This window comes from Platalea leucorodia (genome assembly GCF_965183815.1).
Source record: "Platalea leucorodia genome assembly, chromosome: 4".
NCBI classification, from domain to species: domain Eukaryota; kingdom Metazoa; phylum Chordata; class Aves; order Pelecaniformes; family Threskiornithidae; genus Platalea; species Platalea leucorodia.
Genome location: NC_138826.1, coordinates 16459227 through 16471725, shown reverse-complemented (window position 1 = coordinate 16471725; position 12499 = coordinate 16459227). Strand labels below are relative to the sequence as shown.

General features: G+C 69.8%; 1 protein-coding gene across 2 annotated transcripts in view; it reads left to right on the top strand.

The window, feature by feature from the left end:
* The first annotated feature begins 107 nt into the window (after positions 1 to 107).
* Positions 108 to 12499, top strand: part of LDB1 (LIM domain binding 1) — a 26649-nt gene continuing 14257 nt past the window's right edge. The window contains exon 1 of one of the 2 annotated variants that reach the window (XM_082309481.1): positions 108 to 224. In XM_082309481.1, the coding sequence (XP_082165607.1) occupies positions 200 to 224 (25 nt within the window). In that variant the 5' untranslated portion in view covers positions 108 to 199. Of the gene's footprint in view, positions 225 to 3380; positions 3400 to 12499 lie in introns of those variants that run through there. The other variant, XM_082309482.1, reaches the window with a different exon arrangement.

Sequence of the window (12499 nt, the reverse complement as noted above, 5' to 3'; positions counted from 1 at the left end):
GCCGCCGCGGCCCCCGCCCCGCCCGCCCCCGCCGCCGCCGGTCCGCGGCGCGTCCGCCCGCTCCTGGCCGTGGCCGTGGCCGCGGCCGCGCGGGGCTGCCCGCCGCCCGCCGCGCCGGAGCCCGCGGCGCGCCGCCCATGCGAGACCCCCGCGGCCCGGGCAGCGCGCAGCGACCCCCGGCCGGGCCAGGCATGTGAAGATGTCAGTGGGCTGTGCATGCCCTGGTGAGTGCCGCGGCGGCGGGGGACGGGGCGCGGGGCTGGGGGCCGCCCCTGGGGCTGGGGGTCCTCGCGGCGTTGGGGCTGGGGGCCGGTTGTGGGACGGGGGCCCCCGTGGGGTCGGCGCTGGGGGCTGGCTGTGGGGCTGAGGACCCCGCGGCGTCGGTCGTGGGGCTGGCTCCCCAAAGCGTGGGGTCTGGGGTCCGGCTATGAGGCTGGGATCCCCGCTGCATTGATGCTGGTGGCCGGCTGTGGGGCTGGGTCCCCACGGCAGTGGTGCTGGGGGCTGGCTGTGGGGCTGAGGCCCCGGCGGCGTTGGTTATGGGGCTGGCTCCCTAAAGTGTGGGATCTGGGGTCCGGCTATGGGGCTGGGATCCCTGCTACGTTGATGCTGGTGGCCGGCCGTGGGGCTGGGTCCCCACAGCAGTGGTGCTGGGGGCTGGCTGTGGGGCTGGGACCCATTGCAGGGGTGCAGGGTCTAGCCATGGTGCCAGGCTCCCCGTGGCATGGCTGCTGGGAGCCGACTGTGGGGCTGGGGGCTTCATGGCATTGGTGCTGGGGTCTGCCTATGGGGCTGGGTCCCCGGGGCATGGCTACTGGGAGCTGGCTATGGGGCTGGGGGCTCCTCAGCCTGGGCGCTGTGGTTTGCCCACGGGGCTGGAGGCTCCGTGGCATTGGTGCTGGGGTCTGACTATGGAGCGGCGGTCAGCAAGGTGGGGGGACTGGGGTCCCAGCACCGTGGTGTGGCCGTTGGGTGCAGCCATGGGGATGGGATCCCCATGGTACAGCTGCTCCACTCCAGCTGTAGGGCTGGAGTCCCCAGGGCGTGGGTGCTGGTGCCTAGCTATGGGTCTGGGGCCCCACAGCATGGGTGCTGGGATCTGCCTGTGGAGCTGGGGTCCCTGTGGCATGGATGCTGAGGTCTGCTCATGGGGGCAGTGCCCCATGGCACGGGGGCTGGTGCCCCACGGCAGGGGTGTGGGTGCCAGCACTGGGACTGGGACCCGTCAGGCAGGGTGCCGCAGGGGCATTGGGCAGGCGTGCGGGTGGCACTCTGAGGGGTGACCCCGAAGCAGCCCCTGTGGCTAGGGCAATAGCTCTGTGGGGTGCCTCTGCTCCCCACAGGGTTGTGGGGCACAGGATCCCTGGAGGGGCTTGGCCACGCTGCCGGTGAGTGTGGGTGCTGGGTGCCCCCCTGCCACGGCCGTTGTGGGGTGCCTGCTGAGGGACCCCTTCCCCATCCTGGGCTGGCAGGGCTGCTGGGGTACCCTGGGGGGGTGTGACGAGTTGGTGAGGTCTCAGCGCCCGGCAGGGTGCTCCCGCAGGGATGCTCACCCGGATGCCTGGGGTTTGGGACAGCTGGCCCGGCCGCATCGCTTGCTGCTGCGTGCAGGACGTCGCCGTGCCGGGAGCAAGGCAGGGCAGGGGTCCCGGTGGCGCTGGGTGGCTGAAGGGGGGAGCTCTGCCCAGGGGTGCCCGGGGGCCCTGGGGGTGGGGTTCTCCCGTTTCCCTTGGCAGCCGGCGCTTGGGGTCCCCGCGGTGGGACAGCGGGGACGCTCTTCGGCCCAGCTCCCACGATGGCTTTCCGGTGCCCTCGCGGTCCCGAGGGAGCCTCCCGCCGGGCCGGGACCCCCACGCTGGGGGGCTGCGGGGGGCAGCGGGGCGTTGCAACGGCAAGGTCGCCGTGCATCCCCCGGGGCTGCCTCCGCCGGGGGGTTTGCAGCTGGATCCCCGGGGCGGGAAAGGGGGGGTGGCCCCTGCTTGGCGGCCCCCCGCCCCTGCGCTGCCTGCGCCTCTCCGTCGTGTTTCCATGAAGGCAGGCGGCCCCTTCCCCCATCCTCCTCCTCCATCTCCCACTGGAAGCTGCCAGAGCGCTGCTTCCTCAAGCAGAAAGTCACGTGAGCCTCCCTGCGAGCCAGGCCGAGCCGCCACAGCACCCGCCCCGGCGGGCACCCCGCGCCCAGGGGCTCGCCCCCTCCCCGACACCCCCCACCAGCCCTGGCGGGGGTCCCGCCTTGGCGGGGGCGAAGGCAGAGCGGTGGCTAACGGCGAGGCCCCGACGCGTCCCCCTGGGAGCTGGCCCCGTGCCACCGGGAATGTCATCGCCATGTTGGTGGGCGCAAAGGCGGAGGCGGGGAGGGGGGGTCCTCCCTCGGTGCGGTGGGGGGGGGGGCCGTGGGGTCGCCCCGCGGCCGGGAGCATCCCTGCGGATGGCTTCGTGTGTCGTCGTCCCCCCGCCCGCCGCCACCGCTGCCCGCTCCCCCCGCGGCGGGGAGGACACGGGGGTGCGCGCAACGTGCGTGCACCCGCGCGTGTGCCCCCGCCTCTCCCCCCGCTCCCCCGCCGGGGCTGGGTGGCACATCCAGAGCCTGCGCCCCCCTCCCCCTTCCCCTCCCCGGACTGTTTATCGGAATATAGAAAAAACAAGCTCTGCCGCTGGCCTCCCGCCAGCCAGAAACATTTAATGAGCCGCTCTGCCCAGGCTGCTCTTCGGGGCTGCGTTAACTTGGAGGAGTTTCTTGCCTTGGGCTGCTGCTGGGGGGGTCTCGGCCGCCCCCCTTCAAAATCATGCCCTCCCGGGGGGGATGCGCTCCCTGCCATCCCCGGGGACGCATCCTGCCCCGCTGCAGCTCCTCTTGCACCGCTCTGGGGATGTTTCCTGGCTCCTCGTCCCCCTCTGCAAGAGCTTTTGGGGCATGGGGGGCTGCTCAGCTGGGAACCTGCTGCGGTCCTTGTGCCCGAGGATGGCTGGGAGCTGCTGGGGTCAGTGGAGGGCTGGGGGGGAGCTTCAGCCCCCAGCCCAGAAGTGGAGATGTGAGCAGGGAAAGCGTGCCAGGCTCGGAGTGGAGCTGGCAGCGGCCGGGGCGGCAGCCACCCGGTGCTGGTGCCGGTGCTGCCGTCCCCGGGGCTGCTCGGAGCAGGGCTGGCAGCCTGGCCGCTCGGCTCAGCCCTTCGCACCGGGCAAGTCTTGGCATCCAGACCTCATTGGGGTCCTGACCCCCGGGGGCACGGCTCTCCCAGCGTGCTCCACGCTTGCTTTTCTAATTATTTTTATTACTATCATTATTTTTCCCCCTGTAGTGATGGTGTCGGTGCAGAGAGGGGGAGGAGGGGAGCAGAGCTGCGCTCCCTCCCTGCGGGGCTGGCTCCGGCTTTGCAGCGGGGAAGCGACGTTCCCGAGGTCAGCACCTTCCCTGGGACGCCTTGCAGGGATCCCGCCTGTGCACCTCTCTGGCAGGAGGGAGGACTTCCCGACCCACGCACTTCAGGTCCCGGGATGGACGTGCCCGTCTGGGGGACAGCCTGTTGCCATCTCCCTCCCTTGTGCCGAGCTGGCGCCGTGCGTCCCCCGCCGTCACGAGGCCGAGCTGTGCCACGTGCCTCCTGCGACAGATGCGCTGGGAGAGGGACGGCAGCGTGCGGGGAGCGGGCTGAGCGCTGCGGCGGGGGGGCCGGGCAGCCGACGCGCGTGGGCTCTGGCTCCGAAACACCCCCCGGGGCTGCCTGGCACCTTGGGGTGCACCTGGGTACGGGGAGGTGAGCAGTGGGGGTCCCAAGGCCTCATCCTGCATGGCCACGTGCTCTCGCCCAGGCTCTCTTCTTGTTGCCAGCGATGCTTGGACAGAAGACGCCACTCGCCCCGTCCTGCTCTGTGCATTGAGGCGCCCACCCGGGAGACGCCATGTATGCCACGTCGCCTGCCCGCGCCTGGCGTGCTCCGGCGAAGGCAGGATGGGGTCACAGCTACCCAGCGCTTGGCGAGGTGGTTCCTTGGGGTTTTGGGTGCTGGTCACGTCGCAGCCCCATCACGGTGCTCCTTGGGGCTGATGCGAGCTCACCCTGTTGCCGGCTGGGCTTCTCCTGGAGAAACGTGGATGGGTTAGTGCTGCGCCAGCGGGCTCAGCGCGGGGGGTCTGTGCTGGCCTCTGAGTTTACTCCAGGAATGGTATTGTCTGCTCAACACAAAGCTGCTGTGAAAGCTGCTCCCTTGGGGAACGGGTGGGTGCCGGCCAGCAGGATGGGACCCCCGGGGCAGGGAGGTGTCCCCGCAACCTGGGAATGCTTGTGGCCAGCAGCATGCTAGCCAGGTGGCTACATGCCCCCCGGGCAGGGCGGGAGTGGCAGCAGCCCAGGCATCCCCTGCCTGTCCCATGTCCCACACGTGTTCAGCTCGCTCGATTCATGCCACCGTCTCCTCCCCGCGCTGCTGTGGGATTACCCAGCCACATCCATGTTGCTTGCACACACGAGGCGCGGGGCTGCGTGGCGTGCCGGGAGCGTGCATGCCTGTGCACGACGGCTGCTGGCGCGTCCTGGGGCGCGCTGCACCGCCAGCACAGCCTGTGAGAGCCCCCGGCTCCCCGCAGGGTGATGCGGGTCCCATGGGGCTGCCGTTGTGCACGGTTTGGGTGCACCCCACCGCATGCCGGGGGAGCGGCGGGTGTCGGGGCTGGGTGCCCCCTCCCCGGGGCGGTGGTGGGTGCAGGCAGGATGGGGCTGGGTGACCGTTATCGGCCTGCCTGCAGGCTGAGGCTGCGGTTTCCTGCCAGTGCCGGGGGGGAAGGGTGCTGGGGAGCCGGGGAGGCTGCTGCGGGGCTGCTTGGGCCCCACCTGGCGTGGGGATGATGGCAGCCATCAGCCCGGCACCCCCAGCCCCTGTCCCGGGGGCTCTGCTGGGCAGGGATGGAGTGGCTGCAGCGGGGGTGATGCTGGCAGGTTTTTGGGAGGTTTGCTGCAGCATGCTCATGGAGGTGTGGGAGCGTGGGCTGTGCACCAGTGCGGGGTGTCCCCCGTGGGCAGGGGTGCTGGTGGGTGCTGGGAGGGACGGGACCCCCCCAGAGCTGTCAGAGCGGCCCCCCGTCACCGTTCGTCCCTTCCCTCCCAGGCAGGTCGCTGATCGGGGCAAACGTTAGACCGGGGTGTAATCTCCCCTGCGGCAGGCACCAGCCCCTGCCCGGCCCCACCCTGCCCACGGGGCAGCAGATAACGCCCTGCCCGCACCCCTCTGCGGCCCCTTTTTCGGGGGGGGGCCCTGTGGGATGTCACTCCCACCCCCCCTTTGCAAGGTCTTGCTCTGCCCCCGGCTTTGCGGGACCCCCGGGCAGGTCCTGGAGGTCCCCAGCACCAGGGTGGCAGTGGCTGCCCCCTGGGACGGCCCCACGGTGCGAGGGTGGCAGGCAGGAGCTGGGGGGCGGGGGAGCCCCCCTGCTTTCTGCAGGAGCAGCAGCCCCAGCCCCCCTCCTACGCGCCGAGGGGCTGGTGCTGGGAGCGCAGCCAGGTTTCTGCAGCGCAGCCCAGGTGGAGCCGCTGCCTGAGCCAGGCTGGGACGCCGGCCGTGCCGATGGGTGAGGGCTGGTGGGGTGGCAGCCCCCCAGGGGTGCGCAGCCCCCCGCAGCGGGGGCAGCTCCCGCGCCCCCCCGCTCTGCAGCAGCCGGTTGCGCCAACCTCTGCTCTGCCACATGTGTCCTCCTCCGGCCAGGGTCGGGCACAGCCCCGGGGGCTCCCCTCGAGGGCAGGGGCTGCCCCTGCCCGCTGCAGGCAGCTGCCCTCCCCTCCCTCCCCTGCAGGGCGGTGGGTGCGAGCCCTTGCCCACCCCGGCAGCACGCTGTGCCGCGTCGCAGGCACGCAGCTCCACCGGGCACGGGGCAGGCCCAGGCACCCCGACCTGCCTGCACCGACTGGCCCGGGGTGAGCCCGGGGCGGCTGCGGGCAGGGGCAGGCAGGAGCAAGGCAGCGGGAGCTCTCTCCCCGCCGGGGACGGTAGCGCTGGTGCGGCAGCATGGAGCTGCTGGAGGAGCCCGGTGTGGGGCAGCGGTGCCTGGGGTCGGGAGTGGGGGTGCCACCTGGGCACGGGTGGTCCCAGGCTGCCAAAAATCCTTGTGGAGGGGCATTTCTCCGCAGAGGCTGGGGAGACGCTGTCACGCTCCTCCCAGCTTGGCGGCCCCTGCCAAATCCTCCAGGCAGCCACAGCGTGCCGAGGCACCCTGCCTGCTGCCAGCGCGTGCGTGGCAGGAGGCTGGGACCAGTGGCGAGGTCCCCCCCCGAATTCCAGGCTGCCCCCGAGTGGGGTGGACAGGGCTGGATGTCCCCTCCTGGCGGGCGCTGGACCCGGAGCCGGGGGAGCGGCCGTCCCCATCCCGCGGTGGCCGTGTCCCTGCTTGGCCTAGCTGGCGGGGGGGAGGCGGCCGCTAACAGGAAGGACACGCATGTTAGCAACGAAAACACGGCAGCGAGAGGAAGCAGAAGCGATGCATTATTGATGGAGCTATTTGATGCTGCTATATTCGGAGAGCTGCTCCGGAGCGCTCGGCAGCACCGTGCGGGGGGCGGCGGGGCGGGGGTGGGCTCTGCTGGCGGAGACTTACCTGCTGCGAGTCGACCACGTGCGGCCATGGCCCGGGGAGATGTCTCCTGCCTTCTCCTGGAGGGCTTCCAGCACGGGAGGGCACGGTGACATGAGGGTGCCAGGCAGAATGCAAGCGCCGTGCTTATCCCTGGCGGGGGGTGTGGGTTTGCTGGGTGGCAGCTCCCAGCCGTGCAGATCTCTGGGGGGATGCCGGGGGTCCTGCCGCCGCTCGGGAGGCAGAGGAGGGGTGTGGAGGGGGAGCAGCAGGCCAGGGACCCGTGTGCTCTCCCAGCTGGAGCGCCGGGGCTGGGTGTCAAGGGCCGTCAGAAGCGGGGCTGTGCCTTGGTTTCCCTTCTAAGCAGCAGTGCCTGCTCCTTGCGGGGGTGACGGTCTTCTTGAGGGACAGCGGGCAGAGGCAAGATGCTGGGCTTCGCAGCCACGCCGCATGTCACCCCTCCCTGCTGTGGGATCCCAGGCCGGCTGGGCTGCAGGGACCAGCCCCAGGCCAGGAAAGGGGCTGTAAAACGAACCATTCTTGTAACATGAGAAAATCCACCTGGAGCCTCCGGAGCTGTAAAACCCGGAGGCTCTGGCAGGCTGGCCCGGACTGCTGCCAGAGGGGCCGGGGCTCGCTGCTGCAGGTGGTCGCGCTGGGGCCGAGCTCTTGCTGGATGCGCCTTGCGATGTCTCAAGGACAGCAGGGGAACACTGCGGGGCATTTCTCCGGTGCTGGAGCCACGGGGAAACCCCTTGCCAGCAGGACCTGCCAAAGCCTGCCTGCGGACTGTGCCTTCCCCTCGGAGCCTGCGGCCAGCCGGGCAGCACAGCAGCTGACCCGCCGTGCTGGAGCAAGGCGTGATGTGAGGGTGGACACCCCCCATGGACCCCGTGCACTTTGGGGTCTTGCAGCCCCCTGTAATCTTTCTTCACCTCCTCCTGTTTTGGAGGAGGTGGGCACAGATGCACGCACTCAGTTGCTGCTCCTCCAGTGCTTGCGTACTCGGATCTTCTCCGTCCCCTGTGGGGTGCTCAAGCCGTGACCCCGTAACTTCCCACCCTGCCCTGGCAGCCAGCTTTTCCCCCAGCCCCAGGGCTTTCCTCCTGCCTCTGGGTGTCTGGAAGTGGTTCTGGTTTGGAAGGGTTAATCCCAGGAGCCCCCAGGATCTGCCGCCTGCCCAGCATGACTCACCGTTGAGTTTCCAGCCTCCCCCAAGCCTCTCTCCTAGGGAGCGATGGAGCCATGCTTTCTCCAGCCAAAAAAGGGGGCCCCTCCTGCCCCAGACCCCCTCTTGATCTGGTTGTACATTGCTTTAAGGGGGAGAGGAGCCCCTCCTTGAGCAGCAGGGAAGCAAAGCATATTTCTGTTTGAAAGGCGGTGGGTTTGGGGGGGGTGGCTGTTGTCTTCCTGAAAGGGGGACTCCGGGGTGCGTGCCCTGCTGCACTGCTGCAGGCTGTGTCTGCGTGCGTGCGACGGTGCCCTGGTCTTGCCGCTATTTGGACAAGTCCAGGAGGTTTGGAAGTGCCAGGCCAGTCTGTCCCCCTGTGCAGGCTGTGCCATTTGCAGAGCTAGCAGATTTTTATTATTATTATTTTTTATGTAAGCGTGCGTCTGCATCCCTGCTCTACGCCTGCGCCTGCTGGGGCCCCGGCCGGGTGTCAGTGCGAGCGTGCCCTGCCTCTGCTGCCCTGCTCACCTGGGATCCCTCACACGCGCTCTGTGGGCACACCGAGCCCCGGCCATAGGGATCAGAGAGACCCAGGCATCCCCCAGCTGCCATGGTCCCCACCGGGCTCTTCCCGTCCGCCTGTCAGGGATGCATCCCTGTGCTCACTCCTGCTCCTGAGCTGCTGCCAGTTCCCTGGCCAAGACCTGCACCAGGCGTTGGAGCAGGTCTGGGCTTCGGGGAGCCCGGGCAGACGTGGGACCCTTGCTAGGGGGAGAGTGGAGGCTGGGATCTGTGGGATGCAGTGCCCCATCGTGAAAACCCGGGGAGCTGGGATTGCCCTCTGCTCCCCCCGCACTGCGGGCGCGAGCACGTTGCGAGGAAGGGGCTCCCCCCACCGCCGTTGCCGCCACACACGCTTCCCAGCTGCATCCCGGCCCTTCTGCTCTCCATCCAGCATCTATTTAATTATTAACTCGGCTATAACCATAAACAGCTGGGGCTGCTGCAGCCACGTGGACCAGTCCAGCGCTGTCGTCAGAGCCGAGCAGGGACACGTGAGCAGTCCCGGAGGGCTGCTGAGCCCCGGGATAAATTGCTCGGGGCATGTTTGCCGTGGATACGCCGGGCTGTGGAGCCCAGGGACCAGTGGGGGCTCCTCTCTGCTCCCCCTGGCCATGGCACCAGTGCTGGGAGTTGCTGGTACAGGGGCAAACCGCCCCTTTTTGCAGTGTTTTGCGGTAACGGCGCAGTGTTGAGCGCTGGTGGTTGGCTGTGCCTCATGCATCCTTGAGCCCTGGAGTGGGAGCAGGGTGCGGGCTGGCTGTATTTAATGGCCTGTCTTGACCAGGAGGGCTGTGCCATCCGGTAGCTGTCACCCGCGTTATGGCCGGCGTGGTTTATTGGCCTAACGAGGGTGGGCGGCAGCCTGCCGCAGCCCCATCTCGCCTGGTGCCACGCAGATGCGGGCTGGCAGGGGGACGGGCAGCGACGGGGCAGCGTGCCGGGGCACTCGCAGCATCCCCCGCGCCCAGCTCCCGTGGCACCGGCAGCGTGGGTACCTCCAGCTGCGCGTGCCTTCCCCAGAGCGGGGTTTCGCCGTGGCTTTTGGGTTTGCAGTGAGTTTTTCTCTCTGTTTATCTGGGTTTTACAAAGAGTTTTGCTCTGTTTGTCCACGTGGCCCTGGAAAGTGGTGCTCACTGCAGTTTCGCCTGCAAGGGGAAGGGGAAATTAGGCATGATGGGACGATGGCGACCAGCGTGGGGATGGAGCCTCGCTTGAGCGCGGGGGACAGGAGCGGGGCGATGCTGCTGCAGAGCCGCTCCTGCCTGTCCCTCTTCAGTGCTGGTCCCAGCCAGCAGCGTGCTGGGTTGGGAAGCAGGGGGCTGCCCCCAATCCTCGGGTGCGGGGCTTTGGGGGTGCACAGGCACGGAGGGGAGGACATCCCTGAAACCTCATGGCTGGGGTTTTGCACCCGCCATGCATGCACTGTCAGGGGGACGAGCGTGCTCGGCGGGACCCGACCGGTTGTGCCTGCATTACCCCACGGCTGCTGTTTTGGGGAGGGGACGAGGCGTGGGCCCGGCCGTGCGAGCGAGGGGGTGTGGGAAGGTGTGCGTGCCCCGGGCGTGGGCGCACACCTGGCCGGGGGTGTGCCGGCAGGCCTTCGGGGAGACGTGCAAGCGCATGCTGGCCCGTGAGTGTGCACGCAAGCCCGCGTGTGCAGGGCGAGACGCACCAACGCGCGCGTGCGTGTGTGCCTGCGACGGCCCCGCTCTGCGACACGGAGCGGGGGGTCCTGGGGGGACCCGGGCTGGGCGCGGGGGGGATCCAGGCTGGGCTCTGGGATCCCGGCTCCTGTCCCTGCTGCCCGCGGGATCGCTGGCGGGTTGGGAGCACAGGTCTGTGCCGGTCTGATTTGCCAGGGCAGGGAGCAGGAGCTTGCAAGGGGCAGGTGTGGGCAACAGAGGAATGGAAAAAATGGGACTTTTTTGTGATGGAAATTTTTTACAAAAATGGAGATTTTTGCAGGAATTCCTAATTGGAAGAGGTTGGAGTTTTGTCAAGGAGGGGAGACCTTTTGGGTCTGCTGGCAGTTGCAAACCAACACGTTTTATTTGTAATACACCCTCCCAAACGAAACGGTCGTATTTTTTTTTCCCCTCGTGAGAAGCTGGGGGAAAGGGAAACAACTTTCAGACAGAAAAAAAACCCTGAAAAACTTCAAAGAAACCCCAAAGCGAACTAGGGCGAAAAGTACATTTTTTTTTTTTTTTTTATTGAAACTTTCGCAGGGGGAAGGAGACCCTTCCCCGGCTGGTGCGTCCCGGGGAGCGCGGGGGCGGGCGGGGGGCAGCTCCCCGGGGACCCCCTTTTGGCCGCCCCCGCCGCTCCGTGGGCACCCCCCCCCCCCAAGGCAGCGAGGGGCGGGGGGGGGGTGTCGGTGTCGGCGGGGCGGGGAGGGGGGGGGAGCGGTCTCGGTCTCCGCCGCCGCAGCCATTGTGGTCCCGGCCGCGGCGCAGACAAAGGAAGCGCCCCCGCCCCGCCCCGCGCCCCGCCCGCCCCGCCCCGCCCCCGCGGCGGCCCGCCGCCCGCCCGCCGCCCGCCGCCCGCGCCGCCGCCGGACCCCCGCCCGCCGCCGCCGCCGTGAGTCACCCCGCCCCCCGCGCCCCCCCCAGCCCCCCTTCCCCCGCCGGAGTTTCCCGGTTCCCGGCCCCGGTGGCGGCCCCGCTCGGGCGGCGGAGGGGAGGGCCGGGGTCCCGCCCGCGCCGCCCCCCCGCGCCTGCGAAGTTGTGCGCGGCCGCACCGCGCCGCCGCTCCCCGCCCGCCCCCCGCCCGGCCCGGGATCCCCGCTGCAGCCCCCTGCCTGCCCCCGCGGCTTCCCCCTGCCCGCCCGCCCCTTCTCCCCCCGCCCCGGCCCCGTGCCTGTCCCCGGCTCCCCTCTCCCTCCCCGGCTCCCCGCTCCATCCCTCCCCGGCTCCCCCGGCCCTCTCCTCTCCCCCGGCTCCCCCTGCATCCCTGGCTTGTTGCCTCCCCACCGGCTCCCTTGCCCGTCCATCCCCAGCTCCCCTGCCTGCCCCCCCCCCCCCCCCCCCCCCCGCCTGTCCCTCTCCATCCCCCAGGTCTCGGCTTTCGGAGAGGCACCCCCAGCCCCGCGGGGTGCTGCCGGCAGCCCCCATGCCCCGCCGTGCCCTGCTCCATCCCAGCCCGCAGCTCCCTTTGTTCTTCCCCCGGCTCCTTCCCCTGCCCGAGCCCCCTGACAGCTGCCCCGCGCCCTCCCGGCTCCCCCACGCACGCTGTCACGGGGGGCCGTGGGGCCGGTGCCCGGCTCCGGGGGCTGCGCGCCCACCTCCCCTCCCTGCCCGCTGCAACTTCATCCCTGCCCGCGGCTCAGAGGGTCCCGCCAGCCTCCCACGGGTGCCTCGGAGGGAATACAAGGTCCAAGGGGTGCAAACGCAGGGGTGGCCACACACCTTCTCGCAGGAGCTGCCCCGCCGGGGGGTCCGGGCTCGGGGGGCCGTGGGCGCAGGGCGCTCATCCTCCCGGGCAGACAAAGCCCGGGGCAGCTGGAGTGGGGGGCCGGGCTGGGGGTGGGCGCAGCACCCTCGGGGCCCGGGAAAACTCAGCGCTGCAGCTCCAGCACAGGAATTGGCATGCGTGCTGGGGCGGCCGAGGGGTGTCTTATCCGGGGGGGCGGTGGTTCCCCTGAAGCCCCCACCGGGAGAGCATGCTCTGATGGGCTGCCCTGATCTCGGGTGGCTGGCTGGGCTCTGACCTCCAGCGGTCCCTGCCAGCGCACCCGCCCGGGATGGGCGATAAGATAAGCATCCCGGGGCAGCGCTGCTGGGGGCCGGCCCCCGCTTCCTCAGCTCGGGCAGCTCCCGATCCCCTTGCTGCAGCCCCGGCTGGCAAGGGCCAGGCACCACGGCAGGAGCCCAGGGAGCAGCCGCCGGCCTCTGCCAAGGCTGGTGCCGCAGCAGGAGCCCGAACGAGAGGTGGCAACCGGTCCCTGGGTGAGATGCGAGCAAAGGGCTCGGAGGCTGTGAGGTCCCGCGGGGAATCACCTTCTGGGGTACGGAGCAGTGCAAACCCCTGGCTGCTTCCTTCTCACCAGGAGGATCTGAGCCGGCTCGTGGGTGCCCGGCGGGTCAGGCAGGCGTGGGAGCAAACACCCCTTCCCAGGGTCTCCCCAGTTTGTTCTCCCCATGCTTTCGATAGCACCTCGGCTTGGCAGCTTTGCAGCACGGGTCAGGTATCGGCTCTTACTGCTT